The sequence below is a fragment of the Pseudopipra pipra genome, chromosome 5 (genome assembly GCF_036250125.1).
Source record: "Pseudopipra pipra isolate bDixPip1 chromosome 5, bDixPip1.hap1, whole genome shotgun sequence".
In the NCBI taxonomy this organism is placed as follows: domain Eukaryota; kingdom Metazoa; phylum Chordata; class Aves; order Passeriformes; family Pipridae; genus Pseudopipra; species Pseudopipra pipra.
This window is the reverse complement of record NC_087553.1, coordinates 51046329-51072054: the sequence shown is the minus strand read 5'-3', so window position 1 is coordinate 51072054 and position 25726 is coordinate 51046329. Positions and strand designations below refer to the sequence as shown.

At 38.4% G+C, this 25726-nt stretch overlaps 1 protein-coding gene across 2 annotated transcripts in view; it reads right to left on the bottom strand.

The window, feature by feature from the left end:
* CFTR (CF transmembrane conductance regulator) overlaps nucleotides 1-25726 on the bottom strand; it is an 85641-nt gene that overhangs the window by 14544 nt on the left and 45371 nt on the right. For both annotated transcript variants that reach the window (XM_064656039.1, XM_064656038.1), the window contains exons 15-23: nucleotides 25053-25181; nucleotides 23021-23058; nucleotides 21818-22071; nucleotides 20730-20809; nucleotides 16855-17005; nucleotides 15524-15751; nucleotides 12250-12350; nucleotides 3680-3922; nucleotides 70-225 (exon numbers count right to left, since the gene is read on the bottom strand). In XM_064656039.1, coding sequence (XP_064512109.1) covers nucleotides 70-225; nucleotides 3680-3922; nucleotides 12250-12350; nucleotides 15524-15751; nucleotides 16855-17005; nucleotides 20730-20809; nucleotides 21818-22071; nucleotides 23021-23058; nucleotides 25053-25181 — 1380 coding nt within the window. The remainder of the gene's footprint in view (nucleotides 1-69; nucleotides 226-3679; nucleotides 3923-12249; nucleotides 12351-15523; nucleotides 15752-16854; nucleotides 17006-20729; nucleotides 20810-21817; nucleotides 22072-23020; nucleotides 23059-25052; nucleotides 25182-25726) is intronic.

Genomic DNA, 25726 nt, shown 5'->3' with positions numbered 1-25726 from the left:
GTAACTATGCACATATGGATATAGAACCAATGAAAACAAAGGCACAAAAATATACAATAATCTCATTACCTGAGGAATCACTCCAAATGCCTTTCTCCATTGCTGCACACTCACTGTGTTCCAGGAAACTCCATCAATCTGGATATCCCCTTCTGTATCCAGCAGTCTTAAAAATGCAAAAAGTAAGGTGCTTTTTCCTGAGCCTGTTCTTCCTAAAAGGCCTACCTGCAATGCAAATTGTAAGAGCCAACATTTAATACTGTTCATCTATTAACCACAGACTAAGGCAAAAACCTTAGAGATCTCATCAGTGAAGAACAGTCCAAATGGATCTCAATGGGATAGCAAATGTCATTCATTTGGGAGTGATAAAAGCCTATATCAAGGGCTGAATCAAACATTGGGCCAGACTTCTTAGCTTTGTTAAAATTAACTAAGATGAAAAATCTGATAACCTACCCTTAGCTGAAAGTCAGAAATTTACTTATGTATTATCTTGTACTGATTAGTCCAGCTCTTTGTACCTTTTCCCTTCACTTTGCTATGAAGCCTTCTTCAGCAAAGTCACATGCAGCAGACAAAAACTAAGTAGGGAGTGCATTTGAATCACCCTAGTAAGCTATTCCATTTTCATACAACCAAAAATAGAGAGCATAACTCTGATCAGACCATGAATTTGTAGTGGGTAGCTTGGGCCTGAGGCAGTGATTCCAGCACAAACCATGCCATTGACCACTCCCAAGCAGCTGTGCAAGTCCTCAACCTGCCCAGTTGATGAAGACTTTCCTTATCTCTAGGATGGGAAGAAACATAATACATAGAGTTTTCTTTAAAAAAGCTCTTTTCCCCTTGTACTGTTGCACTGACCAATTAAAGGAGCAAGCAATATCTGCAGCAATCCCCAGCAAACACTGAAATGCTGCCTTTTCCAACATCTGGGTTTACATGGCTAGTGATGTCCTGTCTGAATGTGGTCTGCTTTTGTAGGGTGACCATGTACATCCAAAGGCGAAGAAGGGGATTCTTCCTGGTGCCTGGCATCCCTTTTGTAACAGTACCTCAGGCAGTCTGTGCTTTGTTGCACCTATCTACTGACTGTGTAGATTTGTATTCCAGTCTACAAAAAGAGCATGAGGGAACTACAGTCCTGTTAGTCTAACCTCATTTCCTGAAAAAATCATGGGGAAGATTATACAGTGTACTACTGAAAGGCATTTAAAGAATAATGCCATCAGGCACAGTCAACAAGGTTCACAAAGAGAAAGGGCTGTGTAACTAATAAGATATCCTTCTATGATGCAGTCACCCGCCATGTGGATGAAAGAAAGGTGGTGGATGTAGTTTTTTCTGGATTTTAGTAAGGCTTTTGATACTGTTCCTCACAGCATCCTTCTGGACAAGTTCTCCAGCTGTGGGATGAGTGGGTTCACAGTGTGCTGGGTGAAGAACTGGCTGAAGGGTTGTAGTGAATGGGGCTACATCTAGCTGGTGTCCAGTCACCGGTGGTATTACTCAGGGCTCAATCCTAGGGCCAACTCTATTCCATATATTTGTGAATGACCTGTATGCAAGAGTCAAATACACCATTAGCAAGTTTTCTGACGATACCAAACTGGAAATGCTGTTGAGTCTCTTGAGGACGTGAGGCCTTGCCAAGGGATCCAGATAAATTGGAGCACTGGACAATGATTAATGATATTTAACAGGTCCAAATGTCAGATTCTGCACCTGGGATGGAGCAATGCCAGGCACAAATATAAATTGAGATAGGAGGGTCTGAAGAGCAGCCCTGAAGAGAGGATCTGGAGCTGATGGCAGGATCAAGAGCTGGCAGCCAAGAGGACAAACCCCCTCCTGGGGTTCATCAAACACAGCACCACCAGCTGGTCAAAAGGGGTGATTATCTTGCTCTATTTAGCATTGGACCAGCCTCACCTGGAGTGCTGTGTCAAGTTCTGGGCTCCACGGTTTAAGAAGGATGTGAAAGTCTTTGAATGCATTCAAAGGAGGGCAACAAAGCTGGTGAAAGGGCTGGACAGGATATCCTATGAGGGATGGCCAGGGACTTTGGGCTTGTCTAGTTTGGAGAGGAGGCTAAGGTGCAACTGATCTCTTCTCCCTGGGATCCAGTGAGAGGAAATGGTGGGAATGGTTCAAAGCTGCATCAGGGGAGGATCAGACTGGACATTTACTAAGAAGGTGGTCAAACACTGAAACAGGCTTTCTAGAGAGGTGGTCAATGCCCATAGTCTGTCAGTTTTTAAGAGGCATTTGGACAATGCCCTTAGACAATGCTTTAACTTCTGGTCAGTCCTGAAGTGGTCAGGCAGCTGGACTAGATGACTATGTTATTCTATTTTATTCTATTCTATTCTACGTCTCAACATAGCAGAGCTCTCCCCTCTCCTGTTTGGTTTACATGTCCTTCTCTGGCGAGAGAAAAATCCTCACCAGTTTAAGGAGCATGCTTACATCTAAACCCAGGGTACATCACCCAATTTGAAACATAGCCCCTGAAAAAATGATCTTTGTTTTTACTGCTCTGCCTTCTCTCTGTACAGTACAAAAGTATCTTTTATCTTTCATACTCCATTGCTTCATGGGATTTTCCAGGAAGGAAATCCACCAGACTGCAGCAGCACCTGCATCTCCAAGTTCCAGGAATCACAGGTGTCTCTCTTTCAAGGCAGACTGGCTTCAGGATGGTGCTACAGGAAGTCAGAGTTCTGGGTTCAAAATTTTGGTGTCCTCAAACTTAGTAGATGAAACATTCAGTTCAGTTAAACCAAGAGAGATCTACCAAATCTGTCAGAGACTGGTGATATCCAAAGCCAGGGAGTTGTCACTGGACCTGTTTTCTCATCTATGTGGGACAGTTAAAATCTCCTCTTCATCTGTATGGCTCCAGCTCAGAAAATCACATCAGCCTCTCTTCCCATCCCATCAAGGCTGGTACTTTAGCAAGAACTTGAAGCAAAGTGTTAAACTTCTACCTAAATGCTGTCCTTAAACTAGAGCTCTTTCTTGAATCCAACCCCAAACACACATGAATATTAACTAGAGGTTTGTCAATCCTCTAAAGAATACAGCTCTTTATGGTCTGTAATATAATAATTCAGGGTGGCATAGAGCCCTGATGGAATGGGCAGGACGGCACCTCCACCCTCCAGCTGCCGGAATCACCAGTGCATTACCCTTGGCACAGCAGCCAGTATTCTTTCATGCCCTGCCCCATCTGGGTCAGGCTGCCCCCAGCACCTGCGCTCACCAGCAAGCTTCCTTCTCCCCAGGAGAAGGTGGACAATTTCAGGCACAGGAATACAACTTGGAGAACTGCTGCATACATATTTTATCAGTATATTCTGCTCCTTATGACCAACAAACATCCCCACTGTTCTTCACTGAGCTGTAAATAGTGCCAAGACTTCTAGAATAACTGAGGCAGATTTTCCTTGCCTTCTTTTTTTGTTTGTAGTCAATAAGATGAGCTCTTTTTAAAAATAGACATAAGCCATTTCTGTTCTTCAGGTACTTCAGATGATATTTTGTTTTGCAAAAATTTCATTTACAAAACCTTACTGGACTCAAACTCCCCATTAGTCAATGAATAGATTTATAATGACAATTCTATAGTTAAGCTAATAGAAGTCAGAACAAACACAACAAAACAGTGTCTTACCCTCTGCCCTGAACTTATTGAGAAGGAAATGTTTTCTAACACAGCAGATCCTCCTTCGCCGTATTTGGCCGTAAGGTCTTTCACAGTCATTTGGCCCCCGGATGGCCAGTTCTTCTCTTCCTTTACATGCCTGTTTTCAATTACAAGGGCATCTGAAAACTGATTATTTTTCTGTGGTTTAACGCTTTTTGTCTCTTCTGTTGGCATGTCGATGAATTTAAATATTCGTCCAACAGACCGCATCTGCAAGTTAAAACAAACAGTATTCTAACTGTAATTAATTCTAAACTATCAAAACAAATGAAATAAAATTATTCCTAAATCCTAGCCAGAACAGGGAGTCTCATTTCTGTGTAAGCTATACTATGATATAATTTTCAAAGGTATGATACTTCTCGTACAGAGCTCTGGATTGACAGAATCACAGAATATTCTGAGTTGGAAGGGACTCACAAGGATCACTGAGTCCAACTCTTAAGTGAATGGTCCATAGAGGGATTGAACCCACAACCTTGGCGCTATTAACATCATGCTCTAACCAACTGAGCTGATCTCAGTAGTACATCGTGCTTGTACTACTGGCATTGGTCCAATATGTGATTCCTCTTGCTTCCTTTTTAAATTGATACAATAGCTCTTTCCACCTTTAAAAACATATTTTGAAAACTTGTGATGACCCCTGTATTAACCTGATAACCTGAGTAAAGAAAGTATAATCATAAAAGCAACCCTGGCATCTTAAACTCCTCTCCTTCCTGCTGTATGGGGTTGCCCAAAACCTGAAGTTCCTTGAACAATGACTGACATCCAAAGATCAGCAGACTGTGTGGAATTTTAAAGATGCAAAGCAGTAGCATCAAGAAGAAAAAATCATCGGACAGTAAGAGTTGAGTATTTATGAGAAATTATCTATAGTTTAAAAAAACTTAGGAGGATGTTCCATGATAATTAACTTTTTATCAGTAGTTATATATATTTGGTGAAATAATCAAGTCTTGTAGTTCATGAACTTCAAGAAGTTGCTAGTAGCAGTCTTGATGAATTTTCAAAGGAACATGGGACTATAAAGTGTCCTCTTGATCTTATTTTTATTAAATGGGTCAAGGATCAATTAGTAAATAGTTAATTCATGTCCTTCACTACAACTTCACTGCTCAGGCGGTCAAAAAACATATTTTTTACTTCACAGACCACTTTGTTGTTAAAACTGTATTAATTTTAAATTATAGAGAATAGTTTTTCCTAGCTGCTTTCTCCATCCATTTATGGAGGGATACCTTAGATCCAGCCACCCTTTGTTCCCCAGGACTAAAGAAAATCCAAGTTTAAGCCTCTTTTTTAACATATGTTCTCCTTCTCCAAACACCCTAGTTCAAATCAAGCTTTCCTGTCTAACCAGAATGTACACAGCATTTTGGACGATGTTTAACAAGGACATTGTACAAATGCATTGATATTTCCTTATCTATCTTAGGAATATCTCCATTAACACATCCTAGGATGTGTTCACAGTCACATCTTATAGTCACCCTTTGATTTAAGGGTGGTCAGCTAAGCTTTCCTCCATCTTAGACATTTCTAACCAAGGAGATCCTTACTTACAACTGAGGTTATTCTTAGCAGTCCCTAAATTCAAGCCATTGCACTTTGGTTACTGATATCTATTTTACATTTGCTATTTGAGGTCACCTAATACCTTTCAACTCCCAGAATCCTTCATGTCAACATTGCCTTTCAGCTTTGTGCCTTTGGCGGATTTCTTCAACACATTTTTTTCTTTGTTGAGAGCATTAAGAAAGATTAAAACTAGCTCAGTCACAAATCTAATCTTTGTTGAGTAGCCTCCCTACAGCTTAATGCATACAGCTTAATGCCATTTCCTTTCTGTCCAACTCATTAACGATTTTACAGTTCCTTCATTTAGGCAATTCCTGAAACGGAGCCACGGCCAATGCTTTCCTGAAGGCAAATGAGGTCGACTACATTACTTCTGTCTGGAAAATAATCATCAAACACAGTTATCAGGTTAGTGTGATGCAACCCTTATGTCACCAAACATAAGTGACTCCACTCTATAAGCATCACATTTTAATTAAATCTTAAATATTGTTTCTAAAGAATGTTTCCATCATACTAACAAACTGATGGCAGCATCAATGGCGGCATCAATGACTTCTCATTTCTCCTTCCTAACCAAAAAGTGAGAGATGTTATTCTATCACGTGCCACCACCACTGCCAGCTTGTTGGATTTATTTGAAGTGGCCATTACCAGATTTCTAGGCTCTCACCCAGTTCTTCCTGAAGCCTAGGATGGGATGTCTGGTCCTACCTGGTCTGGGCAGCATTGTTCCAGTCTGTTTTCACATGTTTAACTGAAATGTCCAACAGCAGAACCCAAACACACCTAGTTGAAGACTCCAATTTTATATGGACTGACTCACATGTGATGCGTGTGTCTCTCCACAAACTGTACAGGAAGTTTAAGGAGACCGGGATTCTAGCTGGTTTTGCATATAATTCCCACCTCAGATATTATAAGTCTCATTTCTACCTTCTTCTCCACAGTTTAGACACTGCCCATTTACTAAAAATTGAGACCAAGGATTTATTCAGATTTTGAGCCATTTGCAGGCCTAACTCCAATTTTGTTAAGTCTCCCTTTGCTATCTGCTTCTTGACCTCCCACACATAGCTTGTTTAGGTTAACATTAAAATCCATTCTGTAGAGGCTTTAATTTCTAATACACTTTCAGAGAATGTAATTCATGCTGGTAGTCCTAGAGTCTCCAAAATGTCCTATTTTTCTCCTAAATTTCAGCTCTTTACTTGAAGATGACATAACTTTCCCTTACATTCAGGTTCCTAAGTGCCTTAGTCCAACTAACTTAATTAACTAGATTTCTTGTTTTACAAAAACTTGTCTCCATAAACAACATTAGTTCTCTAATCAGTATTCAGAGTAAAATATCTCTAGTGGTATTGTGGAAAATTCCTTGTACATCTTTGTTCTGCAAAGTGTCTCTACTTGATGTATTACCATTCCTTTCTGCTCTTAGATCCAGACTGAAATACTGTTAGGTAGATTTTCTATGTAGGAGCAAATTTATACACAATGCAAGGAAATACTGGGATCACAGCTTATATCTCAGCATCTTGAAACACAACTGTTTTAAAAAGCATGCTAACACCCAAGCCTATGGATTATTATTTCCATCTCAACCATTGTACAAGATGGAAAGGCATCATCACCATGTTGATGTACATAAGTAATCTCATTTTGGTGATACAAACAGGAAGACCTTGGATCAGACTGACAATTTTCTCCTTAACTGACTTTCTGTAGTAAAATCCCACAATGAGCACCATGCATTTATTTAATTTTATGGTACATTTGTTTTCAGAAATCTTATCTTCATAGACATATAGCCACTTCAGAAATGAAGGTCTTTCTTGGCTTCATCAAGAGCCGTGAATGTTTGTACAGGCAGAGATTTTCCATTATTTCCCATTATTACCACTACACACTAGCTAATATCAGCTATGAAGCCAGCTGGACAAAAAGTCTTCCCATACAACAGAAAATTTCATCCCTATGTCCCAGCTACCCTGCAAGATTTATTAGTCACATATGCAGATAGTTTAGATTGTTTAATATTTTTAAATCAATTCAGAAGGATGCTTTCCTTGTTCTATAATTTGAATTACGAGTAAGATCTGGGCAGAATGCAGCATAAGTGTCAGTAACATTTTACAAAAATATCTGTTCTTCCTTTCACAGGCAAAAATCTGTCATTCACAATGACAGGTATAGTGTAAGTGACAGCAAGTTTCTTATCCATTATTCCCATCAACAATGTGCCTGTTACATTCACATTCTTTAACCTTCTTGAATAAAGGAGTATATTTACTACTTCCATCTAAAAATGTCTAAAACATAGTACACTATTTTTAGCCTTGCCTAATTGTATTCTACTGAGATTTTAATAATACTGAAAAATCTTTAATTTATTTTCTCATTAATATCACTTAAACTCCTCTTAACATTGAAGGAGAATTCATAATATAATCATGTAATGTATATTTCCAGAAGGTGGAAGAAGTAATTCTTCTACAAGTAATCTAATGCAATTAATTTATTCAGGCTCTATGTTCTCTTCTGCTAAAAAGAGAGCAGTCACCCTCTCCAGACCACACATGTTGCAAGACATCACCTCCTCACAAATATGCTGCCTGGAAAGTGCAGTGTACAACTGAGAGATCCTATGAGAGGCTGGTCCAATGGTTCATGTTGTAAAAAAACCCTGTGCATTAAGTCACTGCAAAAACTGACTCTGTAGGCAGCCCATATGGTTTTACTGAGTTTAGATATCTTCTGCTGTTACATTTTGGGTGCACTTATAGGACATACACTTCTCTTCGAACCTTGAAAAATGAAATATTTAGTTCATGTCAAACTTGTACTGATTTTTTTTTCTCTTTTTCACACTGCTATGCAGGCAGGCAGAAAAGAAAATATTCTAACAAATTTTTCTTGATTCTGTTCTCTTCCAGATGACCAACACTCAGTTTGAGAACTGTCATTTTCATGCAGATTTTTCAGTCAAGTATTAAGTCTACTTAAACTTTGGAAATTAACAATGTTCTCAGGTTTTCTGCCAAAAGTAGTAAAAGGTATATGAAGATAATGTCCTAGATTAAGAAAAAAAAAAATTGATTGAACAGATTAAAGGAGAAATAGTATGGGAAAATAAAAGCATGAAAATCAGCTGTAAAAGCATCATTATTTTTTACAGTTGTACTTTTTTTATTTGATCCTCTTCTCCACCATGTATTACTTTAATTCTTCAGCATCCCTGATGTACAGGGTGGGGCACCATGAGGTTTAACAAGTTTGGTTTTAATATCTCTTTGGGGGATTCTTTTTATATCTCCTTATATAAGTAATCTTGGCAACAATAAAAGCATGGCATTTTCTCTTTCCCTGATAAAAGGGACTGTCCTTTACAGTTAAAGCACTGCTACTGCAGTATATGTAACAGCGAAGGAGGAGGTTATAAAATACTAAAATAGTCCACTGGGACTAGCTAATGCTTCTGTGAAAGCAACACTTACTGAAAACTTACTTTCTATTTCCTTATGAAGGAAAAAAAAATAAAATACTACATGACTGTCTAGAGGTATACAAAAAAGACTGAAAACCAACTAAAGGGATATTAGCAGAAATTATCAAAGAGAAAGAAATTTAGCCTAACTGGTAGCTTTAAATGAAAAAATGTATAGTTGTCAGAGCAACCACATACATTTGGGAATTTAAAAAAAAAAAAAAAGAAGAGAAAAAAGCTGAGCAGATAAAGTATCAGGGCTGTAGAGAATGAAATGCCAAAACCATTAAACCATTTTGGGGAATTAAGAGATAATAGGGATTTTTCAGTTAAAGCCAAATCTGTTCAATAGAAAGTGCTTCAAAGACAATATCTATGTGTGTAAAAATAAAAACTGACCTAGAAACTCAGAATTCTTCAACATGCGTGCCAGTGTCATGGAAAACTCAAGATGGAGATTGTGTGGAATAAAGTCAAAATTGCCACCCACCCCTCTGTTTGGCCAGTAATTCTTCCAATACATTTTTTTACTTTTTCATATGATCCTGTTTCCCTACTCTCTTGTCTTTCTGTCCTTCTGCTTGCATTTATTTCACTCATGTCCTGTACCCTGAATATTTTGTAAAACAACTCAGTAGGAGCTTAATATTATGTACTAAGTTCAGCAGCTACTCCTTTGGGCATGGCTTTCAACTATGCAGCAACCATTGCAGAAAACTCCCACTTATCTGACAACCAAAGACTGCTACCTACAAATGTGCTATTCACTCAGGCATGCTTGTCTGCAGTCTTGTAAGCACAGATGTCACAGCTGCTCAAGGAAGGGTAATAGTGATGTCACTGAGCGGTGCATGCATATCTATAACTGGAGACAGGTGGAGATGTGTCAGTTCTAGTCGGTGTGGTCTTGTGGGGAGCTTCAAAGTACTCTTTGAGAGAAAAACAGAGTATGACCAAATAGACTATTAAGTCAGGCAAAACTTTGCAGTACATCTTTAACCAAATAATTGTAAAATACTTTAAAGAGGGAAGTGCTAAATGCAGAGTACTACAGAGTAGAAAATAATACATCTGCATCACCCAGTAAAGCAGTTTTATTGTCTTGACACCGTTAAGCTATTCTTATCTGCTTGTGCACAGGAGCAGCTTTTGAATGTTAGGAAAATCATACTGCCAGCAATATCTATTAGTTTGTCATCTGGTATACCTGAAAATTCATGTAATGGGGGTGGGTAGTTACTCGCTGCTAAAAGATGTCCAGGGGATTCACCAATAAACTGATGTACCTTAGAAGGCTCTCATTAATATAATATAACCAGTGCTCCAGTGCAGTAGTTTGCTTAATATAGAGCAAAGTACTCAGAAATATCTGGAACAACTTGAGATTTTCTTTTCAGGGAAAAGGGAGTTACTTCCTTATTGCTACTAATAGATTACATTTTAATATCACTCTATTTTTAAAAAGGGGAAGTTCTTCTTTATCAAAACACCCTTTGAATTCTACAGTAAGACTTCCTGTTGCTCTTGTGAAACACTTTCAGTTTGTATTAAGCCATGTAATATGTGCACATTATTTGTATACAGATTGTTACGCTTAGAGTGATCACATTACACCTTACAGGGCTAAGATGGAGTTTACAAATGAGAGCTGAGTGAACATTGTTGTCACTGTTGTATTTTTGCAGGCTGACCTACTAGAAAGTAACTCTGCAGAGAAGGACCTAGGAGTCTTGGTGGCTGACAAGTTGACTATGAGCCGGCAGTGCCCCTGTGGCCAGAAGGACCAATGGTATCCTGTGGTGCCATTGGGAGGAGTGTGGCCAGCAGGTCGAGGGATGTCATCCTGCCCCTCTGCTCGGCCCTAGTGAGGCCTCATCTGGAGTGCTGTGCCCAGTTCTGCACTCCTCAGTACAAAAAAGACAAGGAGCTACAGGACAGGGTGCAGCAGAGGCCACAAAGGTGATTAAGAGTCTGGAGCATCTCTCCCATGAGGAGAGACTGCGGGAACTGGGCTTGTTTAGTATGGAGAAGACTGAGAGGGGATCTCATTAGTGCATATGAATATCTGAATGGTAGGTGCCAAGACGATGATGCCAGACTCTTTTCAGTGGTGCCCAGTAACAGGACAAGGAGCAAAAACTAAAACACAAGAAGTTCCATCTCAACACGAGGAAGAACTTTATGTTGAGGGTGGCAGAGCACTGGAACAGGCTGCCCAGGGAGGTTGTGTAATCTCCCTCTCTGGAGACATTCAAAACCCACGTGGATGTGTTCCTGTGTGACCTGCTCTAGGTGACCCTGCCTTGGCAGGGGGGGTTGGACTAGATGATCCTCAGAGGTCCCTTCTAACTCTAACAATTCTGTGATTCTGTGATTTATTAACAGCACATTTTACTTCATTATCAGTCATATAATCGCTGTTCAGCACGTCTAGTAGTTACAGCAACAAAGCCCTTTCACAAAGTGCTTGCCCTTCAAGACAGGCTCTTCTGACAAGCAAAGAAAGAGCCAGCATAAAACATTTGGAGGACAGAAAAAAAGGTGTCCCTGAATGGCCATCAGCTTTCTGGACTATCAGCAGTCACATGTGTAAACAAGAGATTAGGTGTTGTAAGTTGTTAATTCCCAGTTTGGGGGCTCTTAAGGATTCCTTCAGGATTACTTATTAAAAAAAAATATGTTGGACTGCAAATATTGCTTCACTGTCACCATCTGCCCCAATTACATATTTTTAATATGACAACACATTTAAACTAATGAGGATTTAATGGTCTCTAAGATCTGCAGTATTTTTTTGTTTGTTTGTTTTTCAATACTGAAATGGTTGGCTCAAGAAGCTAAGTTAGGGTTCGGAGAAGGTATGACTGGATGTGGGAGGGTTTTTTTTCTCAGAAAGTTTTTTATTGGTTTATTAAGGCTACTGTATTTTGTTACATGACTTCTGCCTAAAATACATCCTAGAATGACTGAAGTGTAATGAGACAAGTAACTATTACATTTTAACATAACAGCTAAAATTTTCATATATTTAAGTCAATGTATGATAAAAACTGTAAGAACTCATATTCTTTTATGAGTTTACTGTCTGCTTCTCATATCTCAACAAATAGGTGAGGATGAGTTAGCCTTGTGAAATATTATGTTTTAAAGCTAATCCTGCCTTTTAAAATTAAAGGGGTTAATACATACAAAGCCTTATGTCAGAGAGTATTTTAGCTAAAACCAGAAAAAGACTCCCAAGGAAGTCAAATGCAAGTTGCTTATTGTAGGCCAGGAAAACTTTTGATCATGGAAAAACTCAGTTTGAGCAGTACCAAAGCCAGTAGGTTGCTTCCAAAGGTATGAGGGGAACTTTTCTGACACATCTGCCTGATATCCAACTCAAGATAATTCACTGCACAACCATAATCAACCAAAAAAGGCAATTCCTCAAAAGAAAGCACAGCACAGTGCATTTTATGCTTACCAAACTATCAACATCGATGCTTGAGTTTACTGCCCACTGTAAGGTTCCCATAATGTTCATAGCTAAAGTAAGAATAATCCCAACTCTACCTGGTCCATCACCTGTGGAGAGAAAAAACACATTCAATTTCTATGCAAACAAAAAATCAATAGAAAATTAGCACATACATCTTAAAATGCATATCCATACTCTCTCTTCTTTTGTATCATGGAGAAAATATGGATTTATTAATCATACAAAGGACTGTTAATCACCAGTTAAACACCTGACTTTGGCAATGAACTCACTAGAAACCCTCATCTTGCTCTGACAGAGGAAAAAATTAAATCTTGGTACTTAAGTTGTAAACAGAATCAGGTCTCTGTAATCTTTTTGACCTTCTTTTCCCAACAGTCATGAATCTGTGAAATGACTCTTATCTAACTAAAACATCAAACGCAGCTAACAACTTCAAAATTCAAAACAGTTGAACTGGTTTGCATTTTCATTTCTTCAGCAAATAGAGGACATCTTCTTACTGTTTCACAAAGATGCAGATATAAATTCTTTAGCTTTAACTGTCTGCTGTTACAAGTGTGGGATTTCCCAGGGATTTTGTTTTATGAGTTCATACAATACAATACAATACAATACAATACAAGCATTTAAACTACCTTACTGTTGATTTTTAACCTCACTATGTGCTAAAAGGAATTGAGAATTTAAGCCATATGCCTTTGTATGATTTCTCCACTTCTTCTATGGTTTTCTTCAGCAAACCTCCTGTTTTTCTTATACACATCTTGTTATCAGAGTAATTACAGAATTAAGCAATAAAAGCAAAATATTCCTCATGAAAGCTGACAGATTCAGAAAAGCAATTTACTGTTGCTCCAAGGGCCTATTGCCCGTAACAGTAAAGGTTACAATGGTAGCAAGATGACAAATTTTAACATTTTTTAATAGTGCTTCTAAGTAAAATATCCAGAAAAACAATAAGACAAGAAACCCCAAACTAGTAAGGGCACAAAGTGAGAAATGAGAATCATAGAATCATAGAATCGATTGGGTTGGAAAAGACCTCCGAGATCATCGAGTCCAACCCTTGGTCCAAATCCAGTCCATTTACTAGATCATGGCACTCAGTGCCATGTCCAATCTGCGTTTAAAAATCTCCAGGGATGGTGAATCTACCACCTCTCTGGGCAGCCCATTCCAATGCCTGATCACTCTCTCTGTAAAGAATTTTCTCCTGATATCCAACTTAAATTTCCCCTGGCGGAGCTTAAGCCCGTGTCCCCTTGTCCTATTGCTGAGTGCCTGAGAGAAGAGACCAACCCCCACCTGGCTAGAACTTCCCTTCAGGTAGTTATAGACAGTGATGAGGTCACCTCTGAGCCTCCTCTTCTCCAGGCTAAACAACCCCAGCTCCCTCAGCCTCTCCCCATAGGACTTATGCTCCAGTCCCTTCACCAGCCTTGTTGCTCTTCTCTGGACCCGCTCCAGCACCTCAATATCCTTTCTGAACTGAGGGGCCCAGAGCTGAACACAATACTCAAGGTGTGGCCTCACCAACGCAGAGTACAGGGGAAGGATCACTTCCCTGCTCCTGCTGGCCACGCTATTTTTGATACAGGACAAGATCCCATTGGCCTTCTTGGCCACCTGGGCACACTGTTGGCTCATGTTGAGCTTCCTGTCAATTAGTACCCCCAGGTCCCTTTCTGCCTGGCTGCTCTTCAGCCACTCTGTGCCCAGCCTGTAGCGCTGCATGGGGTTGTTGTGGCCAAAGTGCAGGACCCGGCACTTGGCTTTATTGAACTTCATCCCATTGGAATCAGCCCATCTCTCAAGTCTATCCAGATCCCTCTGCAGAGCCCTCCTGCCTTCCAGCAGGTCGACACTCCCTCCCAATTTGGTGTCATCAGCAAATTTGCTGATGATGGACTCAATCCCCTCATCTAAATCATCAATAAAGATGTTAAACAGGACTGGGCCCAACACTGATCCCTGGGGAACACCACTAGTGACCGGCCGCCAGCTGGATGCAGCTCCATTCACCAGCACTCTCTGGGCCCGACCCTCCAGCCAGCTCCTAATCCAGGAGAGGGTACACTTGTCCAAGCCATGGGCTACCAGTTTTTCCAGGAGTATATTATGGGAGACAGTGTCAAAGGCCTTGCTGAAGTCTAGAGAAGGGCAGCAGGGGATGTTTCCCTGTGAATTTTAGGGAAACTAATAGTCTATTTTGTAACAAAAGTACTGTACATGCCTATTTTTGTACAGAAGTGATTGTGTGCTTGGGTTTTTTTATAAGGAGAGCTCCTTATACAAAAAATAGAGGATAGCATTTCATAAACTATACAATATTTGATAAAATGCACACTTTTACATAACTCCTTTTCAACACTGAAGTACGATTGAATGAAATTTGAATATTAGATTTAAAAACCCCTCCACAAATCATCAAATTCTTGTTCATCAGTGACCATAGTATTGGTGACCAGATCCTGCACACAAAGTTCAGTGTAAAATCTGGAGAAGTAGAACAATGCCCAAACATAATGAAAGCGTAGTGAATTAAAAATTGTATTTGAAGTAATCTGTAGGTGAGTTTTTCCATAGAACAGAATTATTCCAACATTTTGGGGACATCAGCTTGTTGGAGGCTGGCTACACCTGGCCAGTCAGGGGCCCCAGCTAAAATTCAGACAGCAACATACAGTGTGATTCTCATTCATGTACTGTGCTTACTAGGAGTTGTGAGTCATTTTTGAGGGGATTTTGAATGGAATTTGCAAAACTTAACATAGAAAAATGGGCCAGTGGGTTGGGAATTAAAGAACTGGATGACTATTTCTGCTATTGTTGTGGCTTTAAAAGATCATTAACGTTGCATGTCTTAGCCATTTGCAAGTGGGAGGAACTTATATTTACTAAAAACCTTTGAGCTATACAGAGGATAATCAACATCCAAGCTGCTCAGTACAATAATGTGGTTTAAAACATGAGATTACTTTTACAGCAATTACAGTCAAGAAAAGGAAAGCTCTGTCTTTTCAGTTATTTTCAGATTAATCCCTTTAATGAGTTCTCTACAATATCAGACTGCAGATAACAATGGTGTAATTTCTATTTTAATTAAATTGTGTTTACTATTACAACCTACTTAAATCAGTGACTCTTATGAATGCTAGATTTTGTAATAGTTTATTTCTCTTAGCAGCTTCCAAAGCTGAGCTGTTAAAGAGAAGAAGAAGGCTTCCATTTCAGTACTCCAGTAAAGTTACCATACCTGTAGTTATGATAGAGATAAACGCCACTGCAACAAAAAAGACAACAAAAATCATTTCTATCCTCATCTGGAACCAGCGCAGTGTTGATAGGTAGAGGAACCAGTTTGCTGTGTGTAGGTTCAGGGCTTTGTGAAATAAGGTCTCAAAATACGGTTGCCGTCCAAAAGCTCTCAGTGTCCACAGCCCTTTTAAGCTTGTTACGAGATGCGTGAAAATTGGACTCCGAGCTGTAAAGTGTTTAAATTAGAACAACATAAACATAGATAAGTAAATACCTTTAATATAATGCAAACACACCCCTCTATGCTCTAACTCACAGTAGCATAATTACTGTCAGTGTGTGATTTACATATGTTGTTGGAGTACATGACTGAAGTAATCCTAGCACAGGATAAAAACCAAGTCTTTTCAAGAATGGGTTGAAACTGCATTCAGTGTATTGACAGGAAGGGATCACATTACTTCTTATAGTTAGCACACTACCTGGGGAAGCTCCTGGCCTTCTGTAAGATGCCACAAGAGAAAGGCTACTCCTCCCCAGCCAAAATTAATTCTTGTAATTTTGATAACTCCCTCATGTGAAGGTTTTTTAGCACAGGCAGAGTACTTTAATGCTCTGGATTTTGACTGTACTGACATGGTAATTTTAAGCAGATCTTGCATTACATGAAAAGTGGTGAGCCAATATTGGTTCCCTGTGAACATCAAAGAAATTTAAACTTTGATCTGAGGAACTTCAGAATTACACTTAAGTAAAATGGAAGAGGATCATCACTGTTTAAGATTCAGGACTGATTTACTGAGGATCTGCCAGTTTGTTGTAGAGCCAGGCAGCAGTGCCTGCTTCTACAAAGTCTCACTTCAGAATGAGGTTTTCAATTTTATTTGGAATATTTTGCTCTCTTAATGGGGGGTGCGGAAGGAAATTTAGTCAAATAACTTATTCAGAAGTAAGCTTTCTTTGCAATCAAGATATATCAATTGTAATTTTTCTTACAAAGAAAGAAATTCAAAGGGTACATACCAAGTCTGATCGCAATTTTGCAAGTTACATTTACTCTCAAGAAAACTATATGTCAGGCCTTTATTTGTTTTCAGCTGCAGTGGGCTTTTAAAAGCCCATCTTTAAAAAGACCTTCTTTATTGCTCTTTGGCAGCAGAGCACTCACTACTGGCTGGATCAGTAACAGCCATCGCTTTAAGGAGATACGTGTTCTGCTCCCAGAGACAATGTCTTGCAGGAGAAAAGGCAAAAAAGAGGAGAAAGGGGGAATCACTTCTCAAATGATCTGTTGTGGATTTAGAAGTCTACCAATTTTGCTGCTCCTACCTTCAGATTCCAGTTGTTTCAGCTGCTGAGAAGTGTGGAGGAAGTATGCCCTTAACAGAATAAAGGCTGCTATCACAGGCACTGATGCCAGGAAGATGTAGGGTTGTAATATTGAGACTACTGTTATAGCGCCAATCACAATCAGTATTAACTGCAGAATGAAAGAAAAATACTATTGATATAGTAAACTTATCATTTTATAGACTAGAGATTGATGATGAATCTCCTTCCCATGGCAACCATGTATTGTTTCAACAAACACAAATTGCTAACCTAAGTAGTCTTTGCAGCTGAGAACAAACCTCCATGAAAAGATCACAAGTAACTTGGACCAGATTTATTACCTGTTGGAAAAAGTTGCCATCTTTTCTAATAGATGAAAGAAGTGTTTTCTGTAGTACAATCAGTATTGCAGGCTTCTAAATTATTAAGCCACACAAAAACAATGGCAACTAGGCACTCACTCGCCAGTTAAAATTGTAAGAAGGACACTTGCAATATCTGCAGCCACCCACCAAACCCACTGATGCTGTCTCTGTCTTGCCTGGACTCTGTCCAAGACTGTCAGAAGCTGAATGCCAGTCTCCTGAAGGTTCTGGGCAAAGCAATTTCGCTGAGGATCAGAAAAAGTGGCAAGTTGTACCTCACTGCTTGCTCAAGGGACTGTAACCCACATATGAAACTAGCACTACTGTTCATCCTGATCAGAAGACAGGAAATAAGTTGTACGAGAACTTGTGGTATGACAAATTAGCAGTTTCAGAAGAACAAAAAGGTGGTTTAAGGTGACAAATGACTCAAAAGGAACAAAATCGTTCCAGAGTTAATCTATTTAACCCACCAGAGACTACCACCATTCTACTTATCATCAGTAGGTCCAGACAGATTTAGCTAAATCAGATCTCAATCTTTACTCTAGAAGCACCTTAAGCACCTAGACTATTTTTGTCTCATATCTAAATCTAATGAACATCAAGTATGTCAGTGTACACAGAATCGCAAAGTACTGCTTTGTATCAGGTTGTTACTTTTAACACTAAACAACTACTTTAAGCTGCATACTTACCAGCATAAATCGACTGCAAAATGACAATTTGGACAAAATTATGAACATTGCATTGAAACATCACTGCAAATGACCAGTCAGCAAAGAAACAGATGGAAAGCAAAAGTAATTTCATGTTAGGAAGAAACCCGCAGTTGGTGTTTTTGCTACTATGTTTACATAAATTCAAGGAAGGATTTAAATTACCAGTGCTCCAAGTTAGAGTCTTCCATGAACAGGTAAGCGCATTCTAAGTTTCCTACACATTTTTTTTCATCAGAAATCTGAGTAGTGCAACAGCAACATCAAAGTCTATAAAAGAAAATTACTGCAACAAGCTAAGGGCAGAATGGCTTTAAACTGAAAGAGTGTAGATTTAGATTAGATACTAGGAAGAAATTCTTCCCTGTGAGGGTGGTGAGGCACTGGAACAGTTGCCCAGAGAAGCTGTGGATGCCCCATCCCTGGAAATGTTCAAGGCCAGGTTGGATGGGGCTTTAAGCAACTTGGTGTAGAGGAAGGTGTCCCTGCCCATTGCAGAGGGATTGGAACTAGAAATTTTTAAGATTCCTTCCAACCCAAATGATTTTATGACTCTGTGATTTCTTTCACTGTTTTTCTTATTTCTCTTTAAAGAATGGTGACACATGTGGGTTATGCTTGGGCAGGCTGTATAGCACTGGTCTGCACCAATGCAAGAATGGATTTATGTTTACTCATTACTTCGAATTGCAGAATTTAGTAACACTTGTATCTCTAACTGTTAAGAAGCAAATGAGCTGTTCAATTGATATTGAGCCAAGTTATACAGCTCTCATGTTACTTGAGATTACAGTCACTCAGTGACTGTTATAATTCCCATTTATGTCATTTACTCAAATTTTGCAAAGGTCACTATGATGCCATATTGTTCTCACTGCTGGTCCCACAGTTATTTCAATAAAAAGCTGAATATGAACATTTGTGTTACTTCATAAACTTCAAACACAAAATAAGTGTAAAGTCAGACAGAAGATGATACCTTCTCTAAAAAGGCAAAAGCAAAAATCTAAAACACAAGCCAACTATATTGGCATATGATTGAGGAATGGCTGCAGAGGTCTCATGCAGCCCAGTTAAGAGCCACAGTGCTGTGCTGCAGTGACCCCAGATGCTGAGCTTTCAGCCCTGGGACAAAGGCCAGAAGGGGAGACATCTTCCAACATTTCCCAGTTTGGAAAATGCAGCTGGTGGTAGAGACAGCAACTCAGCAATGGTTCAGGGTGGCAATGACTGCAGTGGTCAATTTGATTAACAAACCCAAGTTTATTATTTAGGGAAAACCAGGCATAACCATAGGCATAAATGTTCAATGAGTTCACTATGACCTTTTGAGTGTGACTATATTAAACCTTAGGGATAGCACTAAGTGCTAGTAGCATCTCACAACAAGGATCTCCAAGAAATGGTGACTGCACTGCAAACACTAGTAGAAGACCAATATGAATGTTGAGAGTAGTGGTAATGTTACTGCAGTCATTAGCTGGTCGATGGCTGTCAGAGAACGTATCACAGATGCTATCTCTCATCACTGATGGCAAGGTTGATGCCACTTCTTTTATGGGCAAGTGGGTATATCCCAGGGACTGGAAAGTAACACTCGCCTCTTTCATCCTGAAGCCTCATTAATCATGGATGAAAAGCCTTGCTTCCTAAAAAGGAAGACCCTTTGGTATGTCTAATGCCCCTAAAAGTACTAAGAAGAACTATGGCATGATATCTACAGCTGCAATAGAGAAGAAGGCAGTGTCCCTAAACAAGCAGTTAGCCACAGTCATCCAACAGCTTGTTCTCATAGAAGAGGGAGTAAAAACCAGCTCTACAATTTTGTATCAAATTCTCAGGGAAGTCAGAAGGATGAACTTAGCAAATATAAACTGAAGGTTAGCAGAGATTGTTTCTATCTCCACCAGGCATTATACTAATGATTCAGAGTCTCAGTGTCCGTGTTTACTCATTCAGCAAGTCTTCACAATGTCAGCAGGGCATGAAGTAGAGGTGTAATGTACTTGAATCTCTTCCTGTCAAGCTGCACTGGCCTCTCTGAAGTCATGAGCCAAAGCTATCAATTACTAACAAACATATAAGGAAAGGAATACTGTCTTTATCAGATCATCATGTTGGTAGGGACTGAAAAGCAGAGCAAACTCAAGATGGAGACAGGCAATCTGTACAGCAGAGTGTTTGGGTTGATTAGGTTGGACCTGTATATCACCTAAAAAAAAGGTGGAGAGGAACAGGGGGGCCAGGAAAGATTTGCTTTTATTCTAAAAATTTTCTGGGAACCAGTTCCATCTAAGGAAAAGCTGGCATTTCCATAGAAGATAAAAGAACAGAAAGCCAACAATACATTCAATAAAAGAGAAATTAATTAAGGGTGATGCTAGCAAAATGGGAACAGAAGAGCTTAAGGAGGTAAAGTCATGTAAATGATTGACTGCAATCAAAAAATAGCATGAAAAAAATAGTAATCTCGAGCCAAGATAACTGAAAGAAACAAAGGAATGCCCTTTATGTCTTGCAGTTAAATGTGGTCAGCAGCACGGATATGCACCCTGTAGGACAAAGATGTTTCTGAGCCTGAGTATCAAGAGTGATTTGCACAAACAGTGGAGGTACACATATAGGCAAGTACTCAAAAAGAAGCAATAAAGTTGACTTATAGGATAAGCAGCTATATAAATAGATATATAGACTGAAAAAAATTTGATATGACTTCTTTTGCATGGTGTACAACTGAAAGCTTACACTGCTATAAGACAGAAAAAGTTAGAACTTTTGTTCTACAAACCTGAATGAAGTCAAATACTGTAAGTGGAAGTAAGTCATCCAGTACTGCCGTATCTTTTGAGAATCTGTTAAGCATACCACCTATGCATTAAGAAATAAAAAGAAGTCAAATTTTTTAATACCCCCAAAATGCAAAATTTATTACTTTAACAAAAGGTATATTTTTTCTGAATATAAAATATTAAGGATTAGTACAATATTTTTTCAAGTACAAACAATTCCATTCCAGTTTAGTGGAGCTATAGCTTCTTTTCCCTTGGAGGAATTTGGCTACACAACTTCTGCTTCAGATCTTGGAAAAAAGCTAGGAAAATGTAATAAAAACAAAGGAACAATTATAAAGGGCAGAAAGTGAGGCACAAAGCATAAGGTCCATAGCCCTTATGCAGCAGGCCCTGCTGATATGCAAACAATTTGCACGTCAGCATTTGTATGAGTTTGTAACCAGTTTGTTTCTGAGCAGAATTACTGTATTAATCATCAGGTAATAGAAAATGAAGGAGAAACTGTATGTTGTATTGTCATTTACCAGTGTCTCTTGTAATCCAGTACACATCAGTAAGAAGCATATGAGATAGGAACTTCATGTACAGTGGGTGATGGAACTTGTTGCACTAGTTATATAATGAGCTTTGTTTCAGCTCCAGAACCAAATCTGAATATGCATATCATTATTCACACTAGCTGATATTTTATGCCATTTTAGTAGGACTACTCATGAAATAAAGCACTATTTATCATCCACACCTGACTTCTTGTCACTCACAACATAGCTGACTATATCTTTTCTACTGCGGTTTTAGACAAGGTCTATTCATTAGTAGTTATTCTAGTTTTATTGCCTAGAGCGGTGAATAATTCATTTTCTCCAACTTGCAAGGTGATGTTTCAGAATCAGAATTGACAACCGAAATATGTCACATTTAAGTGCAATCAAGTTTCATTAAGAGATTCACAAATTACTTTATGTAACAAACTTTTAACATTCCACTTGATTTAAAATGTAAATGTAAGGAAACAGTATCCTTTAACAAAATGAAAACCGTTTAATTGACATGAAGTGCATAGATGAGTTGCCATCTCAGTTACCTGCTTTCCAAGAGTTAAATGTTGACATAGGTGCATGAAGAACTGCATGCACCATCTTTTGATGAAGAGTTTTAGACACTGTTATAAGCGTATGCACAAGGGGTAAGCCTCTGAAGATTCCCATGGCAAGCAGGGTATCTGCCACTCCCACATAGATGTAAATGATGTAGTAGCTGCTAGTGTCAGTGACAATCACAGGAGGTCTGTCAGAGGTATTGTTTTCTAACTGTGTTGAATTTGCCTTCAAAGCTGTCCTGTGTGATGGAAATTAAAAATAAATACATTACTGTAAATTGTACATTTTTATTTTTTCTCTGTTAAACAAAACCAAATAGTACTGCAGTGCTAATTTGTTTTAAAACTATGTCAATGGTTATATAAATACATTTCCAGTCATTTTTTAAATATTGTCATGTATGTATAAAATATAAATTATGAATGGCTAATAAATCTACTGCCTGTTTAATCACTGACAAACCTAGCCTAATCAAGGAAAACACGACCAATTCTTTTAAGCAGGAAAAATAAGTCTTGAAAAAACCTGAATTATTATGGAAGTAAAATGCTTCAGATGTACTAAAAAAAAAAAATCAAAGGCTTTAGTGACCTATTGTAAATGGAATCAACATAAATCCCTCTTCCTCCAGATCAGACCTAAGTCACCATATGCTTCTATACTCAAAGACAGACTTATCACTGCAGGACCAAAACAAGGATCAAAAGCATTAACCCAGGAAAAGCCATACCACTGCTCAGTATGGTTTAACCTTCAGTTGCCTGACCCTGTGACTTCTAGGAACCTTTCATAGGTGAGCAGAGGAAATTGTAAAAATGGGGTCTTACAGAAACTGCTCCCTCAAAATATTCCTAAGCAAAAGTCTCATCTGGCACCTCTGAAAGACAGCAGTGAACTACAGCATGTTGAAGATGTATCCCAGACTGAGCTGACCCAGATAAAGTCTTGCATACACTGTTGTGTACTCAATTACAAGGCACAAACCATTCGACTGTTAGCACTTGAAGAAGTATCATTTAAAGGTACCACCGACATGAGATATTTAATCATCCAGCTATGAACCATTTTGTTCAATATAAGCTAGTGCTTATCCACAGAAAATTCTGGTAGAATTTATTAATTATTTACAGTAAAAATCAATACAAAGGAGACCTCAAATTTCTTGACAAATCATCACCACTACTTACTTTTTAAGAAACCATAGCCCAACAAGAGAAGCAGCTACCTGTGACCAAAGAAAACAGAGTTAAATTTTGTCTTATCACTTTATGTACTTTTTCTTACTTATCTTCTTTCATTGACTTTATACCTGTTTTTAGAGGACGAATACTAAATGGATGGAAGTCAAACCTCCCTGAAGCAAAAACCTTGTCATATCTGCTTCTTTCCACAGAAATAATTTAGTGCATCCCACCAGGAAAGCTACATTTAGACTTGTATCACAATCAGGCTCTCAAGTGCCTAAATATTCTTTTATTGTTTTTTACTGTACTTTCATAAAGGCTTGCTAATGCATTCCCAATGACAACTGTATGCTTTAACGTATTTTAAGTTCTAAAGATTAATATTTTTAATGACTATAAAAGAGTAAGTCTCTCAGTACCTTCAAAGGCAGCTATCTAAATATGAATGTCAAACTTTGAACACAGTTATTGCTGCATTGTTGTTCTTGCTAGCTGATAGCTACATTTGGTGTATCTATTTGGCTGATATTGCTTGGCTGCTTAGTTTTACATAATTCTCCACATAATCTATTGTAATATTTTTAAAAGGTAGAATTAAACCCTTTTTATTGTGAGGTGTTCCAGTGCTCAAAAGAAGATGAGTCTATAACGCATTCTCTTGTCTGTCCACTGAAATACTGGAGACCTTCACCTCATCTACCACCTTTTCAATCTGTTCTATTTCTGCCTATGATCTTTTTTTCTAAGGGTTGAAACAGTTTCTACATTTCCTCCCCATAAATTTTTATGTCACTGGTACAGAAATATATTGTAATAATACCTCACCACATAACTAATGTCTTCTCATAGGGAGCCACTAACTTTTGCAGGTCTTACAGTAAATAACTCAAGATTGACCATGATGTCTTGCATTAAGTATTTAAAAGAATTAATCTTCTTTCACAATAATATGTTTACATCTCCCAGCAGAATTCTGTTCTCATCTTGACTCCTCAAAACAGAGGAGTTTTTTCAGCTGTGATGATGAAGGTAGATAATACTGTGAAGAATAGTTTCACAAAGCCCTTCTCTATGTTTCCACTTGTAACTACTTTTCTTCCAGTTCAGCAACCCTAGTCTACGGGTACTACATCTAGGAAACACAGTTTTGATCTGCTGAAGTGAGCTACTCGCACATACACACACCTTGCAAATCTAGGAAGTATCATGTTGAAAAATACCAAGAGAAATCAGCATTGTATTTTATAAGTTGACATATGAATACAGTCACACTGATCTCCCAGTCTGAAACATGCTCCTTCCCTCAGAAAAACACTTGATTTAGGACATTAAATGTAAAGGAGCATACTGTGAGATTCTATATGCTATAAGCCTTTCCTAAATTGAGAGACAAGATAAAAAATGGGCAATTTCTGTTATATGGAAAACAGTCAGACTTCCATGAACAGCCAGACATTCTTCAGTGCTTTTTCCAATAGTGCTTTACACAGTACTTGGAAAAAGTGTTCTTGGCATGCTGCAGGAATACCCCATCCATCTTTAAATGCCATCACAGCCATTCAGCACTCCGCCTTACTCACCACTTTTCTTTCACTAGGAGCAAAACTAGTGACTCATTTTTCAAAGCAATTTTCCAGAATTTATGTACGTGTTCATAAAAAAATTACAGTAATTATTGTTGTTAATTCCCCGAGGCTCTGGAAATATATATTTTAATGGAAAATGAAAGATTATTTACCTGTGAAGGAGAAACCTGCATAGGGCGACAGTTCTTATTTACGGTAACACGTAGCAGAAAATACCCAGGATATTTTGAGAAGTTGAGTCTTCTGCTGCTGTGCACTAACCACTATCTTTGGTAAATAAATGCTCATCTAAGCAGTAGAAAAGTTATTGCAATATATTTTAACAGCAGCTGTCAATAAGCAATACCTACATGAGCTGATGCCTTTATGCTTTATCCATTTCTCACAAAGAACACAGTTTGAACAAAAATAATTTGTAGCAACATGACAACAAGCCCAGATTTTCTTACCTCAACTAAGAAGACGATCACACACAAAATGAGAACAAAAATCAAGTTTTTGTGGATGGTAAAGTATCTGAAATAGGTATTCCATGTAGTAACAGTACCCATGCTTTCGGGATCATCTATGAAGCATTCCTATCAAAAAATCAGTTAGACCATACTAAGAATTATAATAGTATCTATACATGAGAATTTCTGACATATGAATGCTGCCATTCTTTCTGCTAACTCACTCCAAATAATTGAACTGCAGCATTTAAATCAGTCGATAATGGCTAGAGAGCAAGGTACTCACTGGGTGAGTCATCTTGGATATAAAAATACAATTTAGAGATTATTTCAAATTTTCAGACAACACTGAAAGAAAGAACCAAGATTTGTCCAGCACTACCAGAATCAAAAACTATTAATCAGTACCTATTTTCTTTCAATGGAGATTAGTATTGTAAATTTGTAAACACACTGAGGGTTTTTTTTTCTGCTGAAATCACAAGAAAAAATAGGCAGTGCTTCAGCAAATTATGAGTTTAAATATTTCTTAGAGATTTTTATCCACCTAGGAAACTCCTTCAGAAAATTTTCCTATCCTGAGAAAATAAACTGTTAGTTTTCAAAATGAAAATAGTTCATCATGACAGACTGACAGTTATTAGAAAAAAAAGAATTTTGGTCCAGTTCTT